The sequence below is a fragment of the Populus nigra genome, chromosome 3 (assembly GCF_951802175.1).
Source record: "Populus nigra chromosome 3, ddPopNigr1.1, whole genome shotgun sequence".
NCBI lineage: Eukaryota > Viridiplantae > Streptophyta > Magnoliopsida > Malpighiales > Salicaceae > Populus > Populus nigra.
In genome coordinates, this window is record NC_084854.1 from 22,861,817 (window position 1) to 22,886,247 (window position 24,431).

Here is a 24,431-nt window from a genome sequence, read left to right on the forward strand (position 1 = left end):
AAATCCAATGATTTTTTTTTATTAAGAAACATTTCCAACCAACACAACAAAAAACTGAAAGCAGAACAAGAAACAGAGTCTTTTCCTTTTGTTCAGAGCATGCTATCAGCACGAGATGGCAACCTCCTGAAGAAATTGCTGGGAACTGATGGTTGCTTGCTGCGAAATCTAGGATGTCGCAGCCAGAATAAGCCTGTAACCAAGGTAATTATTTTAAAAGGTGTTACATAGAGCACCACAGCTGCAACAAGGCAGAAAATTACGAATAGGCTGGTTGCTCTAGGGTCTCTCCAGCTGAGCAGAGCCTGAAAACGTTCCCCTTGTGTGGCCATGTCTCCCATCACGGTCTGGATCCTTCCCGCAACACTCCTAAGTCTGTCATACCTCATTCGCGCCACATCTTGTTGCTTTGATGTGGGAAAAGTGTCAAACTCTTCATCCAGTTCATCTGGGTGAACTGCTTCTGCCCATGAAAGTTTGGTATCCATGTGAGGGGGGTGCCTTGGGCGGAGACGGTAATTCCATATTCCGATCAGGAACATATAAAGAAAAATAGTAGGCAGAATTAGTTCCGGGTAGCAGACCAATATGAAAAATAAAACATGAACTAAGACTGTTGTGACTGGGTTCTTCCATTTACACACTTCACCAAGCCACTTGCTTATTGAGATCACACCAGAAAAAAGCGACACAATACGGAAGAAGTTAGCTTTGCTTCTTCTCATGCTCCACATGTGAGAATCCACATCCAGCATATACTCCACAATCTCTTTCCTTAGTGGTGGCTCAGCTCTGCCAAGCCTTACTGCTACAATATTCATGGCCTGATATCTCAAACTGTCTAGCTGATTTACAGTAAAAGGATGCAAATAATGCATTTTCGGCAACATGGGGTGCCCGTATAGGTAAATCATATTTGCTAGTGATAGGCAGGTGAATCGAACTGCTAGTTGGAGTTCTCCCATCTTTTTCAGTCCAGATGGTTGTAGGACTAGAAGTGGATAGGAGTTCGTGTATATTCGATCTGTTTCCAAGGTAGATAGTCGAATTCTTACCTTTCCAATTCTCGAGTCAATTCGAGCTCCACCACCAGTTGCCGGTTTTTCACCCCCACCCAAGTGGCAGTTGTCAAAAACTCCCAAGGTAATCACCGTGGAAGGGTCATACACCTCCCATGTATACTGCTCATTCCACTTTGGATTGAAGTTTTCAATGATCGTTCTGGTCCGTACCCACTTCAGCCCATACTTGGCTACACAATAAGCATCAGTAGTTCCTCTCCCTTCCTTCGTTTTCATTGGAAGAAGCCCTTGCGCACTTAGGATACCGACTTCCAGGATTCCTATAGGCTGCTTCCAGAGCTGCCAAGCTGTTGGTCGCTGGTCGCTTATATACATTGTTGATTCGTCTAGTACATGGTAAGCACCCTCAAGGCAAACTCTGAGATGAAGCCTAACTGAAAATTTGAGTTCGTGCCCCTTGTCTCCCTCCAGAGCACCGAACCCAAATCTTTCAAGGTTGAACCACTTGGAGTGAACTGGCCGGTAATCCAGGCGCCTCTCAAATATTTGGAGTGGCAAATCTACTCTCCCCACAACTTCATCTTTTGCAGGACTTGCTTTATTTTCGACAGTAAGTATCAACTGCTCCTCAAAAGGCTCTGCTGCTACAAAGATCAGATCTTCATTCCACATAGGGTTTGTTGTTCGGGTTGGGCATAGCTTAGTTTTGAGTATCTGGTTTCCAACTTGAGCTTTCACAAAAGCTTGTGGTAACTGACTTCGGTCAAGCGGTTCTACATCCTGAGCTTCAATCACATTTACCCTAAGATACCAAAGTTTTGGTGAAACATAAACCTTTGATCGGATATTGAGAACACCCTCCCTATGAACTGAAGCAGCATCTGAGTGCCAGGCCTCTGGAAACGCTTCATCAGCCTGTGTACCCATCCAAACTGCAAGCATCACCTCTCCTTTCACCTTGTTATCTCCATGGGGAGCCTCTAATCTATACCATTGAGGGGCTAAGGGGCTGTCTGGTGGAACCCTTGTAGGCACTTCATGCATGTCAAAGACCACCTTTCCAACGTGATCATCTCTTTTCACTCTCTCTCTATCTCTTAGTATCACTTCAACTACCGAAGACTGAATATTCTCCTTTGAGAATGCAAAAACCTGTTTCCATTCAGGGTTGGTCTTCTTCTCAAAATGCTGTGTTTCTCCTTTATAATTTCCGACTTTAACTTCTATGTAGGGGTCGCAGCTTCCAGTTACTGGGTTTGTGGGAAGATCTTTGGCTTTCACAACTCGGACATACAGATAAAACATCTGCTCCACAAGATCATACGTGCTTGTTGCTCTTTCACTGCTAATCCACCCACCTCCACTGCGTGGTCCTCCATGAGGCCAACGTTCCCCAAGCTGAGGCTTTGTGTCCTTCAATTTGAAGTCATCTTTGTGGTCAGGAGCAGCTAATGGATTCATTGGTGCAAAATCGAGGGCAGCCTTTTCCAGTGATTTTTCCTAAGAACTTCTTGCAGCAGCAAAGCTTGCTGCTTGCGTATTGATGCACAGGATCGACTCCAATTAACTCAGTCAACCGCAAGACTTGTGGAAGTTGAAGTATCTTTAGTTGCTCGTGTAGTTTCAGTGCCTGAAGTGGAAACAGCAAAATCAATATTGATTAGAAGAACCGATATTGCAGTATGTATGAAAAGGACTGTTCATCTATATGTCATAGAGATTTAATTTCTCACCTTCACATGCAAGAAGAATTTTTGCAGCCAGAGTTGCTCATCTTCACCTCCTTTCGCTGACTCATATCACAGCCAGGAACTCTTACCCTTCCAAGAAAGCCGCGATCAGCAAATGATCTGTTCTCCGAGTGTTATAATTTTTTAGGCATTTGGAATCTTTGAGGGTGATGAGGGAGGCCCTGATTTCAAGGAGGCTCAAGTGCAGTAGGAGTTTACGTTTTAAAAGCTATCTGCTAAAACCAAGTTTATATAATCCTCCTGCTGAGGCTTAACTTGAGAGCATACCAACTCCGCTAACAGTTTAACAATACCTTTCTGGTTTGCTTTGAGCAGATAATAAAAAGAATCTTAATTTTGAAAGGAAAAGGTAAGAGAGAATTACTAAGAACTGCTGCAATGCTACGAGTTCCACTAGATGAAGTGTAATGGGGAAGGCTTGTGTTTTGCTTACAAGCATAAATGCAAGGCTGGAATGGTCCATAATGAGTCTCAGATTAGGAAAAGGTGATTGCCACCCCACTTGAAAGGACAAAGATAATCTTTTTAGTTTTTAAAATAAAGTGATTCAGTGCATGTTCACTATCATAGATTCTTTCAGCTATCTTAGCTTTATAAAATTGTCAACTAAAACATTAAACTATCCACATTACCCTTCAATCTCCGGTCCAGAAAATCTTATCTTTCAAGGCATGCATGGCAATTCTGGTTACTTTATTTGAGCTGCATCACTTAGTGAGGACAGCTCGCTCCTCTCTTCTTTCTGGGTTCTGAAGCAAAGTTAATGCGAGGAAAAGGAAGCAAAAACTATTAACTTTGGAAATTTTTATGAGTTAAAAATACCGTGGTGAGCTTAAAGAAAGAAAAAAGCAGCACAGAAATCTGTTTCTTGCACATAAAGATGCTTTATCCAGTATTCTCTCTATCTTTATTCTTCTTTAGTTTAATTTCTTGCTGTCTGTATGACTTTCTTCATAGAAGGCATAGAAATTCTGTTTCCTTCATATAAACCGATTCCCTTAATATAGGTCAAAAGGTCATCAGTAGCCATAGCACTAGAGCTGTTGTGCTTAAACCTCTTTGTACTTGGTTTTGGTAGCTTAGGCATGAATTGACAGACAAGGGCTCCTCCCTCCTTCGTTGTTGGATTCTATTTTGCTAAGTTTTTTGGACCCAGAATAAATATCCCATTTACAGGTTGAGCATCTTTTGCTTTAGAGAACTCTGAATAATGATGGCTAAGCACGCTGAAGAATATTTCTGTTGATATGCAAATCGTTGTTAGCAGAATGGCACACTTGGTGCCTTTGCGAGGAGAAAAGTAGACTGTAGAGTAGAGTAGTCTTATTTTTATTCAGATGCTTCTGATCAGTCGACCATCATGATCATTGCTTGATCACTACGGCCACTGGATGATGAAATTTATGCGATTCATTTGTCTGATAATTATTATGCAATGACTGATGCCAAACTCGTACTTCAAAGAATTATTTATAAGATGCACTTGTCGCGGAACATGTTCCAAATATCTCCTGCGCGCGCTGGCATTCTTCCCACAATGAACCTAATTATTAGCAGTATCATTATTTTCAACGAAATATTAGAAATTATGCAGAAGAAATTATGGTTTAATCCATCCTCCGATACTCCAGGATTTCAGTGATTGATGAACATTACTTTTTACATTAAAAAAATTCAGCACAGTAAACGATAAAGCACGAGCCAATTATCCATTTTACTATCATAATTTCATTATATTTTCATCTACATCTCTCTCGGCTTTTAAATTTTTTAAAATATTATTAATAATTATTTATTTATTTATTTATATCTGATGTTTTTTTTTACTAAAAAAACACAACGGAGCAATGATAAAATAACTAACATATTCCAAATAATTATATAATTTTATAAATTAAAGAAATTATTATTTACTACAAGGTGCATGAGCAGATAATCGAGACCGGCTGTGCAATTTAAGGTACCGTGAGTAGCAATAGTTATGATTTAAAATGTTTTTTTAAAAATATATATTAAAATAATATATTTTTTAACTTTTAAAAATTATTTTTGATATTATAATATTAAAATAATTTAAAATTTTTTTAAAAAAATTTAATTTTAAAAAAACTTGAAACAACGTTCCATCACGCCGCATTATTACTCGGGAAAACGATAAAAGACATTCAAGTCAAATAATAACTGAATTTAACCTATTTGACTGGGAGCTGGAAAAATGGGGCAAGGCGGCTAAAAAAAAAAACTAGATGACAAGCGCTAATCGTGGTGGTCTCAAGAGGAGAAATCAATGAAGAGACTCGAAAAAACTGAAGTGTTAAATTAACACAAGAAATTATGAATTTAAAGAAAATTGGGTGGCAGCAATATTCATGCATGCAAGCTCTAGCTATCCTATATATATATATATATATATATATATATATATATATATATATATATATATATATATATAACCTCTACACTTTTTATTCACAATTAATCCATATATGCACGGTTTCATTTTTTAAATACATTGTAGGGTCTTGTCAATGTCGACTCTTTCAAATATTCTTTTTCTAATACATGTATCCAAACAATATTATGCATGTAAGAATCGTAATGTCCACGTAATACAAAAATATCTTCCTCTTGAGATTAGGGTTAAGTGCATAAACACACAGAAATCAATTGAATAAATAATATGAAAATAAAAAAAAATTTAAAAACATTTTTGAAAATGAAAAAACAAATAAAATCTCAAAAAAAATATACTATATTTTCATTTTGAGATTTCAACCCTAAACTATTCTTTCACACCATCTAGAAATTAAGATCTTGATTATTTAAGAGTCAGTGGTTCATTTGTTTAATTTTATATGCTTCTTAAACTGGTTTTTGTTTAAAGAAGCATTAATTTAACGTGTTTTTAAGGTTTTTTTTTATAATTGTAATTTACTGATATTAAAAATAAAAAAAATAAAAAAATATATTATTTTAATACATATTCAATTAAAAAATCATTTTTAAAAATCCAAACACACACTAAAGAACAAATAATACAAAAATATCAATGCTCGAATCCCTCTAGTATTTAAAACAATGCTAGAATTCCATGCATTAAATTAAAAACATAATTAAAATTAAAAGAATTAAACACATCATTACCTTTTTCTTAGCTATATCCGTCAAATAGAGGAAGCGATGAAAAAGAACATCACAACCCAATTTCAATTTCGAGTCTTTAATAAACAAAAGAAGAAGAAGAAGATAAATAGATAGAAAATTAAGAGAGGGAGAGAAGAAGAAAACGGCACGTACTTACCCAATAATTATGAGTTAAAATAAAATATGACCCATCTATTTTAACTAATCACCTACCTGGGTACTGTAATTAGGTGTTCGAGGGAAATTAAGAGAGATTAAGAGTTAAAGGATTTCTTTCTACTAATTAAACTTAACAATAAAGGAGTCTTTAATTACAACCTTTGAAGCAAGACAAGTTAACTTGGACTTCATCTTGAGTGAATATTACGTGGGTCAAACAAAATCTTTGGCCTAACAAACTCTGATATTGATCATATGTTTAAGAGAAAAGTCAAACCCGTGGCACTGTGTTTTTTCTTAGATAATTGGACCAAAAAAATAAAAATAAAAACTCTATCCTCAATTTTTTTGTAAGGTCGAGATGAGATTTTTAAGAATGAAGGGCTACCCATTTAACCTTAATTTCACTTAAGGAAAAAAAAAATATGATAATAATATCTTAACATTGTGATTATGGACCGTATTCTCATCCAACTATGTTCTATAAAATCTTATTTATAATGTGAAGAGAAAAGAGCAGGTGGTTTCGAAGGTGGAAAGCAAATTAATCCCTACCAAAACGAGATCTATACATAAAGTAAAATTCGCATAAAACTATTATTAAAAAATCATATAAACAATAATAAATGATATTTTTGTAGATTCCATCAAGAAAGTTTATTATATTTTAGTTGCTATATATCCCCCCTCTCAATCTTTTCTTAGTGGACACTTGAGTTCCTTATTGTAGTCCAAACCCATCAAATCACCAAGGCAATTAAATGCAACCTTATCGCATTTTGATTCCATATAGGACCTTACGTGTATAACCCCATGAGAGATCAATCGGTGAAGCTGTTGTTGGTGGAGGTGTATTCAAGTGTCGGTATATATTATATATATTTTCTCTCCGAACTTTCCTTCCACACCATCTAGAAATTGAGATCCGGGTTGGTTATTTCGGAAAAGCGAGGTGTATTTAGTAATGGGGTTTGACTGGTTTTTTAAAATTATTTTCATTAAAAAAATATTAATTTAATATGTTTTAAGGTGTTCTTAACGTAATAATAATATTAAAAATTAAAAATATATTCAATTAAAAAACGTTTTTTTAAGAATCCAAACACACACCGAAACCGAAGCAATGAACATGACCCTCGTCTTTGACTGGTGCAAACTATTTTGGTTTCGTGTACCCGTGTAAAGTTGATTAAGAGGAAGCCTTTGTTCTGTGTAAAGTGTTTTATGGTTGAAATTATATTGTATTTAGTTTATTTTCCAGAGAGTTTTTTCGACTGAATTTTCCAGCCCTCGAGTAGATAACAAGGCAGGACAAGAGGGAAGAATATGTACTGATGCATGGGATCCATAATAAATATATAATACAACGCCAGTAAGAATTATAACTTGAACACTTGGCCAGCAATTAAAGACAGGTAGAATTTAATAGAAGTAGTCAAGAGGATGAACACAAACTACTTACGTGAGCAAAAACGAATTGAAATCTGACACATTTATGGCATCGTTTAGTCACATATTTTGGCCAAGATTTTCTTGGACTTTCCCTCGATAAATCCAGCTTTGAGGTGCCTATAGTCTTTCGTCATACCATACGAACTTATCGATGCCAGAACCCTTTAAATAGAGCGTTTGCACTCCATATCTCAAAGAACAAAGTGAAAAAAAGAAGAAGAGATCTACCAGAGCAGAAGCAAACATGAATACCCTTTTCCTTTCCCTACTCATTTCCAGTACCCTTCTTTCACTCTCCCTCTCAAAAGAACTTTGCAATCCCCAAGATAAACAGGTTCTCCTCCAAATCAAAAAAGATTTTGGCGATCCTTACCTCTTAGCCTCATGGAAGTCAGATACTGATTGCTGCACAGACTGGTACCAGGTTGAGTGTGACTCCACAACCAATCGCATCATTTCTCTCACCGTTTTTGCTGGCAACCTTTCTGGCCAGATCCCCGCTGCAGTTGGGGACTTGCCCTATCTCCAGAACCTTGTGTTTCGCAAGCTGACTGATATTACAGGCCCCGTACAGCCCGCCATTGCCAAGCTCGTACACCTAAGGTCTCTCAGACTTGACTGGCTAAATCTCACAGGGACAGTACCTGACTTTCTCAGCCAACTCAAGAATCTCACATTCTTGGACCTGTCTTTTAACGGCTTTTCTGGATCAATACCAAGCTCACTAGCTTTGCTGCCAAATCTTGGTGCTCTTCACTTGGACAGGAACAAGCTTACAGGTTCAATCCCAGAATCATTTGGTACCTTTAAAGGCAGCGTACCGGATCTTTACTTGTCTCACAACCAACTTACTGGTGAAATCCCTGCATCATTAGGGAACATGGACTTCAGCGTCATTGATTTATCACGCAACAAACTTGTTGGTGATGCTTCCATGTTATTTGGGCTAAACAAAACTACTAATAATGTGTATCTCTCCAGGAATCTATTCGAATTCAATTTGTCAAATGTGGTATTTCCAAGTACCATGGAAAATCTGGACATTAGTCACAACAAGATTTTCGGTAGCATTCCTCCACAAATGACTCAGCTACCTTTGCAGTCCCTGAACGTGAGTTACAACAGGCTGTGTGGTCAGATTCCGGTAGGTGGTAAGTTGCAGAGCTTTGATTACTCCAGTTATTTCCATAACAGGTGCTTGTGCGGAGCTCCACTTGGAAACTGCAAATAGTTCAGCGGATAAAGAAGCATTTCCAGTGTAATAAGGATTTGCAATATTTCTGAAAGCAACATGTATTGAGAAAATAAGATTAGTCAAAGATAAGAAATATCTATTATTATCTTTGTTTTCAATTATTCCTCCTTGTACTTATTCAAGTCCATTGAATTCACAGAACTTTGAGAGTATTTGAATCTTGCATTAGGCTATCTTACTTGCATACTACATTTGACAATAGTAACAAAACTGTCCGAGGCTCAGAGCCATAGACTAGTTTTTAGCAGTTCTCCACTTGGACCTGCTGCAAAAAGCAGAAGGACAGACATTAAAGTGCCTCTCATTGAAGAAAACAAATCTTGATTTATAATGTTTGTATTAGTAAGTTATATTTGTGTTATTAACTGAGAAAAAAGACAACAGTATCACTTGTCCCATAAGAATTGTCAAAGCACCAAGATTTTGCCATTTTAGTCTTTATCACATCTTGATAAATGTCGTTTTCATTGACAATACCTGCTAGGGATCACTTAGTGGTGAAGTTGTTTGTGGTGGTGGGTATCAAAAGATTTCCAGAAGTGAAGGTTTATATTCTCTTTCGAAGACACAGAAATTTAGATCCATCTCATATCAGATTAAGAAAGGCGTCATTATTGACTCGTCAAACGAACTGTTTTTATAATAGCCATGTAAATAGCAGCTAAGGAGCCTCTATGGTGAATTTAGACGTCAAAAAACCCAAAGTCGGCCAAGCAAATTTTAAGGCTATCAAGCTTTGAATAGGATATCAGACTTGCAGAACTTTGATTACTCCACATATTTCGATAATATGTGCCTGTATGGCACTGAACTACAAAACTGGACAGAGGCTAACATAAGTGTCAAAGCCAAGTTATGGATTTCACTAAGAAACCATGCATGATTCCACAAGCTCTTAGCTTCTGTAACAGCTCACGGGAGTCTCTCATTTGCAACTTAATAGTCTCCCAGTGTAAGCTATATATAAAAACCTACATCATAGTTTAAGTGGAGTTGCAAACCTGTATAATCACCCACAGCTGGAACGTTCTTTGAGATCATCAACTTCAAAATCTTCTCATATTGTCTGGAATCTACAGCCAAAATGGCAAACTAATGAAGTACCGGAAGACAACTGGTTGCATGGCATGCTGCAACAACTGTGTCTCCTCAACACATCCTTATTGGAGCAGGGCAGTTTTGGTCTGTTCAACTCTTCCATTTAACAAATATCTAGAATTTGAGATCCAGCTCATATGAGATAAAAAAAAAACCGAGGCCATCATAATTGACCTGTTGACCATTCCAAGTCTGCTGAATATAGCCATGTAAAGTGGCAAACAGACACAGCAATATCCATTCATATCTGTTAAAAAAAAAATAATTCCCACTCCACCACCATAGCACTTTTCTATAGCTTTATTATTCTGTCTAAAAGTTTTCTCACTTTCGAAACATTAACGAGGGAAGTCAGATACCAAAACACCTTTTCAGTGTCTTCAATCCCTAGTCCATCCATGGACGGATAGGTAAAATCCAAGCAAAAATTATTCCTTTGGCAGCTTGATGGCTGCTGCACTCTTTACTCGATCTGTTTCCTGAACACCCAAGTCGAAAGATGTCGTCAAGTTGAGCTCTCAATAATGGCTCACATGGCACCTCTATCCCTATAAACAGAAACGCTAGCATATCATTTCTCACAATCCCAAACATGAAAACCCTCTTCATTTCCCTACTTATTTTCAATCTTCTTTCGCTCTCCCTTTCAGAAGAACTTTGCAATTCCCGTGATAAAAAGTTCTCCAAATTAAAAAACATTTTGGTGATCCTTACCACCTAGCCTCATGGCTGCCAGGCACTGACTGCTGCACAGCTTGGAACTAGGTGGAGTGTGACCCCACCACGAACCGCGTAGTTTCCCTAAGAATTTTTTCTGGCAACCTTTCTGGTGAAATCCCTGCTGAAGTCAGGGACTTGCCCTATCTCAAAACCCTTGAGTTCCACAAGTTGACAAATATTACCGGCCCCGTACCAACCTCCATTTCCAAGCTCATACACCTCATTTCACTCACGCTTAGCCGCCTCAACCTCACTGGCCCAGTACCTGACTCTTTTAGTAACCTCAAGAATCTGAGAGTATTGGACCTGTCTTTCAACAGCCTTTCAGGATCAATACCAAGCTCACTCGCTTTACTGCCAGAAATTGATATTCTTGGTTTGGACAGGAACAAGCTTACTGGTCCAGTCCCAGAATCATTTGGCAACTTTGTAGGCAGAGTACGGGGTATTTCCCTGTCTCATAACCAACTTTCTGGTAAAATCCCCGCTTCACTAGACAACAGAAACTTTCGTTTGGTTGATTTCTCGCGCAACAAACTTGAAGGTGATGCTTCCATGTTTTTTGGTCCAAACAAAACTACTCAAAGTGTGGATCTCTCAAGGAATTTGCTGGAGTTTAATTTTTCAAAGGTGGTGTTTCCAACCACCTTGACATATTTGGATATTAACCACAACAAGATTTTCGGAAGCATTCCTACTCAGATGACTGAGTTAAGTTTCCTGTCCTTGAACGTGAGTTACAACAGGCTTTGCGCTCTGATACCCCAAGGTGGTAAGTTGCCGAGCTTAGATTACACAGCATATTTCCATAACAGGCGCTTGTGCGGCACTCCACTGGAAAGCTGCAAGTAGGCGTTGGCTGGAAAAGCATTTCCCCTGAGCATGGATTTGCCACTTAAATGTACCTTGAAGTGGTATGAGAGGAAAATATGTATCTTTTTCTTTCGTTTCTCCACTTTACAATTATCCACTCAATAAACCAATACAGGCCTAGGAGACATGGGGCAAGCCAGTGTTTGTAAACTGACATTTCCTTTTTATGATTCCGTTGAGATAGGGGAGATTGCCAAACATTCTAACTGCTCCTTCCCCAATTCTTCAACCACAGCTTCAAAATGCCAATGTTTTCTGTTGAAACTACCATGTAATATTGATAATATCAGACGAACTTCTCATAGCTAGGGATTTCCCACTTCTCCACTTCTTTCTACCCTGAGTCTCTCAACTTCAAAAATGCTGATGATTGCGAGTTCTTATTTCCCACCATCTTTAGACAACCTTGTTTAGTCAGAATGTACATTTGAGTTCATGACATGATGCCTGATTTATAAGAGCAGGTTCTACGTGAAGTACTCCAGGTAGGATTAGTTCTTTCTGATTTCAGCCTGCAGAGCAAGCTCCAGATAAACTAAACAAAATCCTGGAACCTGGAGTATATAGACTAAAAAACTGCGTGTCCATATTGATGCCATGTTTTTTTCATGACGTGTATTTAACGCTTTCCTAAACATGCAAGCGCTGGGATTGAAAATGCACTCTTCAAGTTTGCGAAGCATCGATAGCAGTAGCCACTAATTTTGTAGCTGAACATAATCAGAACTCCACAACCAAAAAAAAGAAAGACCTTTCATGATTATTTCAGATTTTTTATTGTTAATTCCAATTAAGTCAAATACATTATACCCTCAATCAGTGTTGTTCCTTTTACAGTCAAGAGAACAAAAAATTCAAAAAACACCCCATTTTTCCTTCTATCTAAAGGGAGCTCCTAAAAATCACATGTAAAACATTGTACAAGTTTAGCAAGAATTACTGGGTGAAGAATATAACCAAAGAGAACAATTGTTGCCTTCTTCATATGTGATCCATTTCACAAAGGAGGCTCCTTCCACTCTAATCTGTTAAGCCCATCAACAATTGCTCTTCGAAATTCATCATTGTGTAGAAGGAAGGACGAGACATGTCCTCCAGTAACCCATCTCACCTCTGAACCTGGCCAAGCCTTTTGAAGCTCTAAAACAGAATGTTTTGGTATGTAACCATCATCCTAAAAACACAATTACAGTTGATTAAGATATGAACTAATATTAGATTGCAGGAAGGAATTTGAAAACTGTAAACAGTAGAAGCAGCCTAAAATGAAAATGGCATAATGCATGTATATCCAGGTAACAATAATTCCTAGAGCCCATGGGGACTAATTTGCTAAATAGTCTTAGTGCTTATCAGTAGGTTCAATGTTCGCATTACCTGTTTGGCTGTCCAAACTAGCATATATTGGCATGGTAACTTGCAGTTTTAATGGAAAAAACATAGACTTGATAAACATGTTGATGCAAAGTGGAGAAATTGATACCAACCCATCTAGAAATATAGTAATGGTTGACTGAAGGAGTAAATAATCACAAATTTCTCACATTTTCTTAAAATAGCATCATCTGGTGATACAGATATATGATACTTACAGTGGCAGCAACAAATATTACAGCATTGGGATTTTTGGGAATTGGAAAGCGCGTGACATCCGTGAGAGACAGCACATTTCGCATCCGTTGTCTCACCTCCTCAAGAGTCATCACAGTCTTTTGCACCGCAAGATCCTCTCTCAGTGCCTCCCAGGCAGTGCCATACCTTAGTATCCCATCACAGAATGCCACAACAGCAGAGTGTGGAGAGAGAAAAGGAAGGGTTGCAACAGGTGTGGGATGCAGTGATCCAACCATTGCAGCATGTACTCCTCCTAGATTCAATAAGAGCATCAAGATTTTTAAGAGGAAAATGGACCAAAATCTTGGACATTGTTTGATGTTCTTCGGAACTCTGAACTAGCATGTTGATTTTAAGAAACTCAATCAGTCTACTTTTGAATGGCACCAGGAAAGGTAAGTACAACCTAGAATTTTAAAACCAAAGTGTTCTTACCCATGCTAAGTCCGCAAACACCCATCTTTCCAAACCCTCCCTCAGAGTCTAACCAATGTAAGAGACTGCGTGTCTCTTCAATGGTTGCTCTACCTAATAAAAGCAAGTCACTAACACACAATAGCTTTGCACCGCGCTGCAGCATGGGTCGTCTCCGTCCATAGAAAGGGCTGCAAATTGTATTTTCAAATCAAATCCAGCACTTGTAGTATACACGATACAATCAAAGAGATTTCACCTACTAGATTGACTAATAAGTCAAGATTAACTCTAACCTCTCTAGCACCATGGTAGCAATATTTTGCTTCAATAATGGTCCACCAAGACGCAATCTACGATCAAATGTATGGTCCCCAGTGCCTGCAAAATGAAGGTTTAGAATCTAGTCCATAGTAACCATCAAATTAAGGCAGAAATGAGGTTGCACGCATTCATCACACTGCCAACAGAGGCAACCCCATACTCACTTTGCAATCACCCTAACATTTCGAAAAGTATTAAACTGGATTGAAAACTATCAAACAAGCATTTAACCAACTTCTACGACCATCCGTGAACCAAATAAAAACATTTAATTCACAATTTCTCCAATCAACATAAAATATCATCTAAACTTCTGTACAAACACTCACAAATTATAATTAAAAAAATTAATCTAAAACTATAGCTACTATTCAAATTCAAGCAGAGCTAACGATATACCGTGTTACCTGCAAGATGAACCACACAGGCCGTCTTCTGTGGCGGGACACATTTGGGTGCAAGAAAAGCAACCCTTGCAGTGTGACTCTCAGGAGGCAACGCACTAATCAATTGCTCATCACAAGTAGTCCTAAAAACCCCTTCTCTTAAACAAGCAGTTCTGGTTTCCCAAACTGTTCTCCAAATAGGTTGTATAAAAGTTGGAGGCCAATTTTGGCCTTCAACTTCAGGGAACAAGTCCTTAATCATTCTCTCTAAAAGCTCAAGCTTTGAACCATCCCATCCTCTAGAAAAGAATGGTGGGCTTATTTTGGTTCTGTGCATAAATGCTCCATAAATATGGTCTATCACATAATGAAGCATTCCTATATTGACTGTTACCATTTTTTGAGAGAAACCCAGAATTGCAATCACTGAAAAGGAATGAACTTTATGAGAAATTGAATTAATTTAAAAGAAACCCAGAAAATATTTTTCACAGTATATGATAATTTTGAAGAGAAATATTGAGGTTACAATGTAATTAGAGCTGGATTGATTAAAAACAGTCCCACGAGTTATTACGCACAACAATCTCTCAATTATTGGTTAATACGTAAAGCTGAAAAAAAAAAAACTCAATGAACAAACATAAAAAATATTAGATTTTTATAAAAAAAACATCATAAAAATTAAAAATTGTGTAACAAAATTTAGATATGGTAAAACGAATTAAAACATGGGAAAGAATAAACAAAGGAAACATAATCAGATCCAACAAATCAGAAAGACAATGTAAGTGATGTTAATACAAGAGAAGATAGAAATAAGACAGTCTGTACTATGAATGACTCGACTGTCATTGAGAAGGAGAGGCTAAAAAATAGGGAAGGCAGGAGAGAATGAGAAGATAAAAAACAGACTGATTGCCTGATTGATACTTTTGTTAGATAATCGAATCGAGGGACGAAAAAACACGGGGAGAGGGGGAGGGGGAGAGAGAGACAAACTACGGGCCGAGAGAGAAATAAAGATGGCCCATGACATGGTGGGGGATGTGGCTGTATGGGTCCCACGTAGTAGACGTTCCATCGAATTTATTTTGTGTTTTTTTTATTTTTATTCTATTTTTTAGACTAAATGATCAATTTATTCTTATATTTTTATGTCTGTTATATTTTTTTTATAATATATATTTTTTTGATACGTAGTTTTATTAAGTTTTTTTATTCAAATTTTAAAAAAATCATATTTTTTAATTTAAAAATACCCTTAACAAGAATATAATTTTGATTTTTAAAAAAAATAATAAAATCTTTATTTTATAAAATTTTGATGGTATAGTGATTTTGAAACTTTAAATTTTTTAAAGTATTTTGAGAGATTTAATTTTTTATATTATATTCTTAATATAATTATAAAACAATTTTATAATTAAAAATATAATTTTTTCAATTTGGATGGAAAACTTAATAGAATAATATTTTGAATAATTAAATACTATATAAAAATATAATAAAAAAATATAAAAATACATGAGTGTTTTAGATAGCCTTTTGTTTCTGTTTCAGGATAAAATAAACGAAAACTATAGAGATAAAAATGTATTTAATCAAAAATAAAGATATAAAAATAAATATATTCTTAAGACAATTTCTTAATGGATTTTAAAAATTCCAAAACATCCAATATGTATTACTAAAACTTTTATTATTTTTTATTTTTAAAATATTATTATAAAAAAATTAATTCTAAATTTATCTAATTAAAATATGTAAGGAAAAAAATTATTATTATTATAATTTTTAAACTTAATTTGGGGTTCGATTCAGGACAAGATTCGGGTCATGGATCTAAAGGGTTAATGTTAAATTTTTTTTTGTAAAATAATCAAGATAACATTGTTTCGGCAATTGGTTTTTTTTTAAGTCAATAGATTTTTCACTTGGGTTTTTATTAGGTTTTAATGTAAATTAATGTAAGAAAAAATAATAAGTAATTATTTTTTTAATTTATAAGTTTAACAATAATTTATATTAAAGATAAAATAGATTTATTTTATTTTATTATGTGTTGTTCATCATCAACCAAACATGATATATAAATAATCATTTTATTTTTTATAACACTATCAAACATAATTTTATTTTTACTTTATGTTTTATCATATCTCCTTTATTTTATTATCTTCATCTTGACAATAATAATAATTAAACGTAGCCTTAAAAATTTGTTTAATTATATGAATAGAAATTTAAGCTATTTATTTATTTTTGTTTGTTTATAATTTTTAAGGCTGGTAAAGACTAAAGACACGAGAGGATAAGGTTCAAACTTAAAATAGATTATTTGTAAAACAATCTAGCTTTACTTATGGGACCATTACAGTTGGACAGGAACAGGATACCTATCTCGACACGCTGGACAAACGTGGATTTTATTAGGAGGAGGAGGAGGAGAGCTAGTTTTGATTAATTGAAAATCTCGAATCAATTAATTTCTAATTTCTTTCTTAATCAATTAAAGGATAATTGTTTCGATTTGCTCAAAAACAATTATTAGAAGAAAGATGATTATGTTCATATTTTTTTAGAAAAAAAAATAAATGATCATAACTCAATATTTTATATTTATTATTGGGGGGGAGGGGGGGGGCAGCAGCAATTCATCATATTTTTTGTCCAAATTTTGATTTCGTTTGGCTATCCCATGACCATCATCACAAGAGAAGAGAGAATTCGCTTTCATACATCTGATTATTGGTAGCAACAAGGCTAGAAGAAATCGGACAGATCCAAGTTCTTGCAAAACCAAATAAAATCTGATAAATTGAACTTTCCTGTAAGCTCAGCTACATCGTGCACCAACTTCCTAACCTCGTCAGCTTCATCATCATTATCTGAACCCCTTTGGTTCATTGTCATTCTCGATATAACATTATCAGTTAGCCTCATAAGTTGACTTCCAACATTAATTGACTCTCTTGCATTTGCTTTCTTTAGCAAGAACCGTGAAAACTGCCCTATCTATTCATGCCTAGCTGGAAGCAGCTGATCTAACATTCGACCTCCAAGAAGTTCAGTCACACAAATTTTCTTCATGAACTTCCAATAAGGTCCGTAAGGGGCAAATGAGAAATCAGCTAATCTATATGTTAGGAAATCAACAGCAGCTGACTTAGGACGATCGCAGAAAGAAGTTTCGTGAGTTTTGAGGAACTCTTTCGCAGTTTCAGGTGTAGAGGCAACAACACAAGGGACAGAACCAAGGAATATATGAATCAACGGTCCGTAGCGGGTTGAGAGCTTGTGAAGAGCTTGGTGAGGTATTGGGGTAAGGAGATGGAGGTGTCCAATGATTGGTAAGGCAAATGGGCTCGGTGGAAGACGAGGTTTGGTTCGTTTTTTATTGAGTATTGCTCTGACCAAAATGGTGGAGACTAGCCATATCAGGGAAAATATGATATAGCCTTGGAAATCAGCCATGATCGAAATCTTGGACATTATTTGAGATTAACAAGTTTTCAGAGACTTATTTATAAGGGAGACATTGTCTTCTCTTCTTCTTCTTTTTTTTTCCTGTTTTTTGAACTAGAAATTTCACTTGGTTCCAGGAGGAGGGAGGGAGATGGGGACTGCGAAGATGGCACAGCATAAAAATCATCATAGAGAAAACCAGATTCGTTTTATAGAATTAACACAATCATAAACACAAATAAGGCCACAATTAATGCTACTTTAGAAAAAGCTCGTCGATTTTCTTAATTATCAAAAGTTTTATTCCGAAAGAGTAAAGCCTTTGACCGAGCAACTTTTTTCATATTTTTCCCCTGCCACCCAGTAATGAGACAGGCACACAGCAAAGATGAGCCCCAAGATTGAAAGAACGTCTACAAGCATTCTATGGGTTTATTTCAGTTGTTCTATTCTTAGATGATCATTCAAAGTTTTGGACAGTGGCATTTGATCTTTCCTGCAAGCAGTTGGCCAGGTCAAAACTGAACATCAACCAAACATGTATGTCCAAGTATGAACCAAACCCAGATTTTCATTGCAGGCCAAGCTCAATAAATTTGAAAGTGAACATCAACCAAGCCTTGTATCACCATCTTGAGAGTGAAGTATTAGAAAGGGAAATCCAACGACTTTTAGTTAATTTTGCTATTTATTATCTTTCTGTTTTTTATAGAAACATAATGTTAGTATTACATACAAATTTTATTTCTTGGAATCCATGATTGATGCAATTTTTATTTTAATTAGATCAAGTTCTTCTCCTTCTCGACTAATGATTGTCATAATTCGTGACTCTGGTTGCTCTTCCTCTTCTTTACTCCTCACAGTATATATATATATGATAGTTTAGAAGAGAAATATTGCAATTACAATGTGATTGGAATTGGATTGGTTTTTAAATAATCCCACAAGTTATTATTCCCAACACTATCTCTCAAGTATTGGTCAAATTTATTTGTAAAGCCGCAGAAAAATTCAATGAACGAACATAAAAAAAATTAGGCCCGCTTGTTTGCTGGAAAATAATTTTTTTAAAACAAATGAATTCTAGAAAAGTGAATTATTTTTCGATGTTTGGCAGTATAATGAAAAATAAATTGAAAAATACTTTCTAGTGTTTAGTTATGTCATAAAAAATCAACTGAAAAACAACTTATTAATATTTTTTTTTAATTTTATTAAAATAATAAGGAATAAATCTTACAAATTAAAAAGTTGAATGAGAATAAAATAGGAAAAATATATAATTTCATAAATTATCTCAAATAAAATAAATAATAATCAAAATAATACAAATCAAATCTAAAAAATTAAAAAATTAAAAGATGAATAAATTAAAATAATAATAATTATCATTTCATAAATTATTTCAAATAAACTAAATAACAATAAAAAGGATGAAGACTAAATTTGATAGATAAAAAATTTTAATTAATAAATAAAAAGGGAAAACCAAATAACAATTATAAAAATGAGAATCAAAATTAATATAAAAATTAAATTCTAAGGGATGAAATTGAAAAACAAATATTCAAAACAAAATATATATAGCAATCAAAAGTTTGAGGATCAAATTTGATATAATCAGCAAATAATATGACATTTCTAATTTTTTCACAACTTCCGGAAAGTGTTTTCCGCCCAAAATAAAAGGAAAATACTTTCCTGAAAATCAAACCAAATTTTTCTTTGACTGGAAAGTATTTTTCGTTGACCGGAAAATATTTTTCGTTGACCAACTTTTCTAATAACAAACAAACACATCCTACATTTTTATCAAAATCATATCATAAAAAATAAAAATTATTTGAATAGAACATATTAAAATATGGGAAAGATAAAGAAAACATAATCAGATCCAATAAATTAAAGACATTGGAAGGAAGTCCTTAAGAGAAACAAAGAGACTTTGAGACAATAAAAGATAGAGAAAAGACGGTAAGTACCATGAAATACGAATCAACTGTCATAGAGCGGAGAAAAAAATTTGGAAGGAGAGTAAAATGGGGTCAGGCCCAAATGGACAGACTGCTGAGGCTTTGTTTCTGGGCTGAGAATTGAAGCTGGCCTTTGATATGGTGGTGTATATGGGTCCACCGCGTTAGACGGACCATATCATTACCACAAAATATAAATTTCAACTTGAATTGCTATAATAAAATTATTATTTTATTTTTAAAATGAAAAAATAAAAGTCAAGAGTAAATTAGTTTTTTTCAATAATTTATTGGTTATTAAAAAATTATTCAAGAGTATTTTATTTTTTATTTTTTTACATAGTAAAAATATATATTTACCCTTAAAATCAACCAAATCTAAAATATTGTTCAATGGTTATTAGATTTATTTAAAAACTTTTAAAAAGTATAATTACTTATTTACCTCTAGAATCAAAAAATTTAAAGTTGTTGACCAAGAGTTTTATGGTTTTTTCCTTCTTAAAATACATTGAAAACATGATTTTACCCTTAGAAAAGACAAAAAGCAACGCATTTATCTAGGAGTATTTTTGTCCTTTCATATAATTATTTTTTTTGTAATTTCCATGCTCATAAAGAATATTTTGGTATTTTTAAGTTAAAAAAATAATATTTTATTTAAAAAAATTGTTGATGCATGCTCATTACATGCCAATGCATGGATAATATCCGTATTTTTTAAGCAATATGTGCGATGTTATCTAGTAGTTAAACTTATCATTTCAACGTGTATTTGAAAAATCATATTGTTTAGGAAAAAATTCAGTAAAGTATATGTTATTTCGTCAAAGTTCAAAAAGATATTTTACAACTTAACATAATTTTTAAGCTAGTGATGATAATTGATAAAAGGGTGGTTTGAAAATTAAAGGGCCATTTTTTCTTATAATTAAGTTACAAGCTTCAGTCAATTTTTGTTACTATTTTAAATTCACTATCATGAATCATGATCAATCAGCCGGGTGAGAATCTTTAGTCGATTATTAACTGTTAATTGTCTGTCTGCCACTTGGAACTTCAACAGGAATCAATTTACGAAAAAAAATTAGATTCATATTTATGTAATTGCAAAAGGGGTGGAATTATACCAGAAGAACACTTACATTCATGCATGAACACAACCAACCATGCCATCACCAGGGGCAGCATTTTACATCACATGAAACAAGATCATAGTGTCTGAAAATCTACAATCAGATTGCTAAAAATGGACAGGGCCTGGAGACTGGAATGCAAACCAGGGAATGAGCCCTAGGAAGGGTTAGCCCAGGTCCCTCGTCCATGTCAACAGTACCATTCTCTCCATCACCAACCTTCCACTCAAAGCACTGGATCAAAGCAGCAAGAGTTGTTGGAACAAACTGCAGTGCAAATGAAGCTCCAGGGCAGCTTCTTCTTCCAGACCCAAATGGCAATAGATGAAAATGTTGCCCTCTCACATCCATCATGTTACTGTTTGCACTCCACTCTTCACTGGTAAATCTCTCTGGCCTAAATTCAAGTGGATTTTCCCAGTGATTTGGATCCCTCCCAAGTGACCAGATATTAACAAACAGTCTGGTCTTTGCTGGAATTCTGTAGCCAGCAATGGTGCAGTCTTCTAATGATTCTCTGACTATTAATGGGCCAGTAGGGTGGAGCCTTAGTGTTTCTTTTACGATAGCCTGGAGGTATGGAAGGTTTGCTATGTCTGATTCCTCTACTAGCCTGCTCCTTCCCACAACAGAGTCAATTTCTTGTCTAACTTTCTCCATCATAATCGGGTGGTTAATGAGCTCTGCTAGTCCCCATTCTACTGTAATGGAAGATGTGTCTGTCCCAGCACCAAATATGTTCTGAACAATGCATTAACTTACATGTCAATTTCTAGCTAGTTCACACAATTCACTAGTATGTTAATTGCAGCACAAACCTTTTTGTAGGTCATAAATAAATTCTACTAACACTTTGAACTCTACTCATTTATGATCCTGTAAATTATGGTGATTCAATTGTGTGCGCAGATGTTTGCATAAATTAGGCTTCTTACCATGATGAAGGCCTTAATGTTCTCTCTGGTTAATCTCTTCTCTGCATTCTCATCTTCATATATGTCAAGTAAAATATCAAGCAAATCCTTCACTGTATCACCTTCATCACCTGTCTCTTTCTTTCTTTTCCTTGCATCTTCATGCTCCCTCATGATCCTCTCCATCATGGCATCATACCGGTCCCGAGCATCCTTAAGCCTTTTCTCAAATCCCTGCAAATCGAAGTTCTTGCAGAACCAAATTGAATCTGAAAGATTAAACTTGGCACCTAGAGTATTTAACTCTTTCACCAACTCTCTTACATCATCAGCTTCATTTTCAGTATCAGAACACCTTGTTCGTAGTAACATTCTTGATATGATATTATTTGTCAATCTCATCAACTCTCCCCCAACATCAACAGCTTCTTTAGCCTCAGCTCTCTTTAACACTAACTTCAAGAACCGTTCTCTCTCTTCGCATCTAATCGGAAGGAACTGGGTTAATGTTCTACTCCCTAGAATTTCAGTCATGCAAAGTTTCTTCATGAACTTCCAATGAGGTCCATAATATATGGTAGCAAAATCAGCTGAGCCATATGTAAGGTAATCAAGGTTGGCTACTTTAGGACGGTTCAAGAAATTAGCTTCATTGATTTTGAGGATTTCTTTTGCAACCTCTGGGGTAGAAGCAAGAAGACAAGGTTTTGAGCCAATGAAGAAGTAAACCAAAGGTCCATAGCGGGCTGATAGCTTGTGGAAGGCTTGGTGAGGGACACGACTAAGGAGGTGCATATGTCCAATGATTGGCAGGGCTCTGGGGCTTGGAGGGAGGCCAGCGTTGCGACGGATCTTGGCCAAGATGATTTGCACCAGCAGGATGGAAGCTAGGAAGATAAGGAATGGTATTGCATAGTCTTGAATATCAGCCATGGATGATCAATAATGTGGGGTTAAGTGATAATGGACTAGTGGGATTAAGGTGGAGATTAAAGAGAGGTGCTTGTTAGTGACAATATGGTACCGCTTAAAGTGATGTAATTGGCTGATACAAGAAGACGGTTTTGCTTATGCTTGATTGATAATGCTGCTCAACCAATTCATATTAATACAAGTCTAAGCGACAACTATGAAAATGGCGAAAAATAAAATATGATCAGCATTGTTGTCACACCAAGTCTTTGCACTATTCCCTCGATTAGTAGGTAACTAGCTGTGGACCTAGCTACCCTACGCTGCAGACTTTATATATATATATATATATATATATATATATGACGTTAGATACCACGAATGTGTTTTAAAAAAGATTGAAAAATCTGCAATTCGAGGCTCATTTGTGTAAAATAAAATGGTTTTATTTTAATTAGATGATAAAATATAATAATAATAATAATAATAAATGAATTAAATTAAAAAATATATATATATATAACCTAGGAAAAAATATTTAAAAAAAAACAGGTGTAACTTAATTATTTTCTTATTAAATATAGAAGGATGAAATTAAGGAAAAAAAAAATCTAAATAAATTAGTTTGAGTTAGCATAACAAACATGTTACCCTGGTAATTAGAGCCGAGTCAACTCAAGTTTTTCCACCAAACTTGTGGTTAAAGTTATGTGATAATGATAACTCGATAAAAAAATAACAAAAATCACAAAGCTCATTTTAAAAAAAACAGTGTCAACATGTGTTTACTTTTCAAACATGTAATCAGGATTATTAAATCAAAAGCATCTTATCTAAAAAAATCATGAAACTCAATTCCCAGTCAATCAAATATTGAAGGATAAAATTAAAAAAATAATTTCAATTATATAAAATGATTCAAAACAAAAAAAAAATAGCAATTAAAAAAATAAGGATCAAACTTGAAATACAAAATAAATTTTATCTTTAATTGAATGGTGAAATTGAAAAGAAAAATAAATTTCACAAAAGAAAAAAAACAATCAAAAGAATTAGGATTGAAATTGAAATAAAAAATAAAAGAAAAAAGAAAAATCAATCAACAAATGACCCAAAAAAATAATCAAAAGATTAAAAACCAAATTGAAAAATATAGTATATGACAAATTGGGATTAGATGATAAAATTAAAAATAAATAAAATTATACAAAGAAGTCAGGAATAAAAATTAAAAATCAAAACAATAAGGAATGAAATTGAAATGATAACAACAAAGAAGGTCAGGTTGTAATTTTTAGGGTGAGACAAAGAAAAAAAAGGTCTATCAACAACAAACAGAAATATCATTGCTAACACTTGTTGCACTATTAAAAAAGAGAACATGTTGACACTTTTAATAATACAATGAAAAAGTTTTTTTTCTTTATTACGCTAGAAAATATTATACACACTGCTTAGAGGACATGAATACCTTCCACTTGCAGAGAGTGCAATACATGCACTTTTACCTTATATATATATATATATATATTTTGTTTGAGTATCAAATTTCCTCTTAGCTAACCACATAATAAATAAAAAGCATTATTGTGAGAAGATGAAAAGGCACTTTGACAATGTTAGCTGTGGAATTTTTTTCGAGCCATTTTGTATTTTTCAGTGTTTATTTTATGTTTGAGTTTAAATAAACTTTATGGATATGCTTGATCGTTAAAAAAACATGCAATTAACTTTTTTTCTTACATGTCACTACAAAACGAACACACGTCAGTTGATACCGATCACATTAGCATTTAACAGTCTCGGGTAATGG

At 34.8% G+C, this 24,431-nt stretch overlaps 4 protein-coding genes and 2 pseudogenes across 4 annotated transcripts; 2 read left to right on the plus strand and 4 right to left on the minus strand.

The window, feature by feature from the left end:
- On the minus strand, positions 1-3,166 carry LOC133688731 (FT-interacting protein 1-like). The gene is made up of 2 exons (XM_062108322.1): positions 2,756-3,166; positions 1-2,652 (listed from the first exon to the last, which is right to left on the minus strand). Exon 2 carries the CDS (start codon positions 2,481-2,483, stop codon positions 93-95), a length of 2,391 nt encoding a protein of 796 aa, XP_061964306.1. The 5' UTR covers positions 2,484-2,652; positions 2,756-3,166; the 3' UTR covers positions 1-92.
- A 4,414-nt stretch (positions 3,167-7,580) lies between these two features.
- Positions 7,581-8,935, plus strand: LOC133687806 (polygalacturonase inhibitor-like). Its single transcript, XM_062107133.1, has one exon. It carries the CDS (start codon positions 7,773-7,775, stop codon positions 8,757-8,759), a length of 987 nt encoding a protein of 328 aa, XP_061963117.1. The 5' UTR covers positions 7,581-7,772; the 3' UTR covers positions 8,760-8,935.
- Positions 8,936-10,174: 1,239 nt separating this feature from the next.
- On the plus strand, positions 10,175-11,877 carry LOC133687843 (polygalacturonase inhibitor-like; annotated as a pseudogene).
- Positions 11,878-12,226: 349 nt separating this feature from the next.
- On the minus strand, positions 12,227-15,209 carry LOC133687842 (uncharacterized). The gene is made up of 5 exons (XM_062107176.1): positions 14,234-15,209; positions 13,799-13,883; positions 13,524-13,693; positions 13,067-13,341; positions 12,227-12,648 (listed from the first exon to the last, which is right to left on the minus strand). The coding sequence occupies exons 1-5, from the start codon at positions 14,607-14,609 to the stop codon at positions 12,472-12,474; spliced, it is 1,083 nt and encodes a 360-aa protein (XP_061963160.1). The 5' UTR covers positions 14,610-15,209; the 3' UTR covers positions 12,227-12,471.
- A 1,659-nt stretch (positions 15,210-16,868) lies between these two features.
- Positions 16,869-17,707, minus strand: LOC133688106 (3,9-dihydroxypterocarpan 6A-monooxygenase-like; annotated as a pseudogene).
- A 3,022-nt stretch (positions 17,708-20,729) lies between these two features.
- LOC133689149 (3,9-dihydroxypterocarpan 6A-monooxygenase-like) lies at positions 20,730-22,786 on the minus strand. Its single transcript, XM_062108924.1, has 2 exons — positions 21,728-22,786; positions 20,730-21,533 (listed from the first exon to the last, which is right to left on the minus strand). The coding sequence occupies exons 1-2, from the start codon at positions 22,637-22,639 to the stop codon at positions 20,892-20,894; spliced, it is 1,554 nt and encodes a 517-aa protein (XP_061964908.1). The 5' UTR covers positions 22,640-22,786; the 3' UTR covers positions 20,730-20,891.
- Between the last annotated feature and the right edge of the window lie 1,645 nt (positions 22,787-24,431).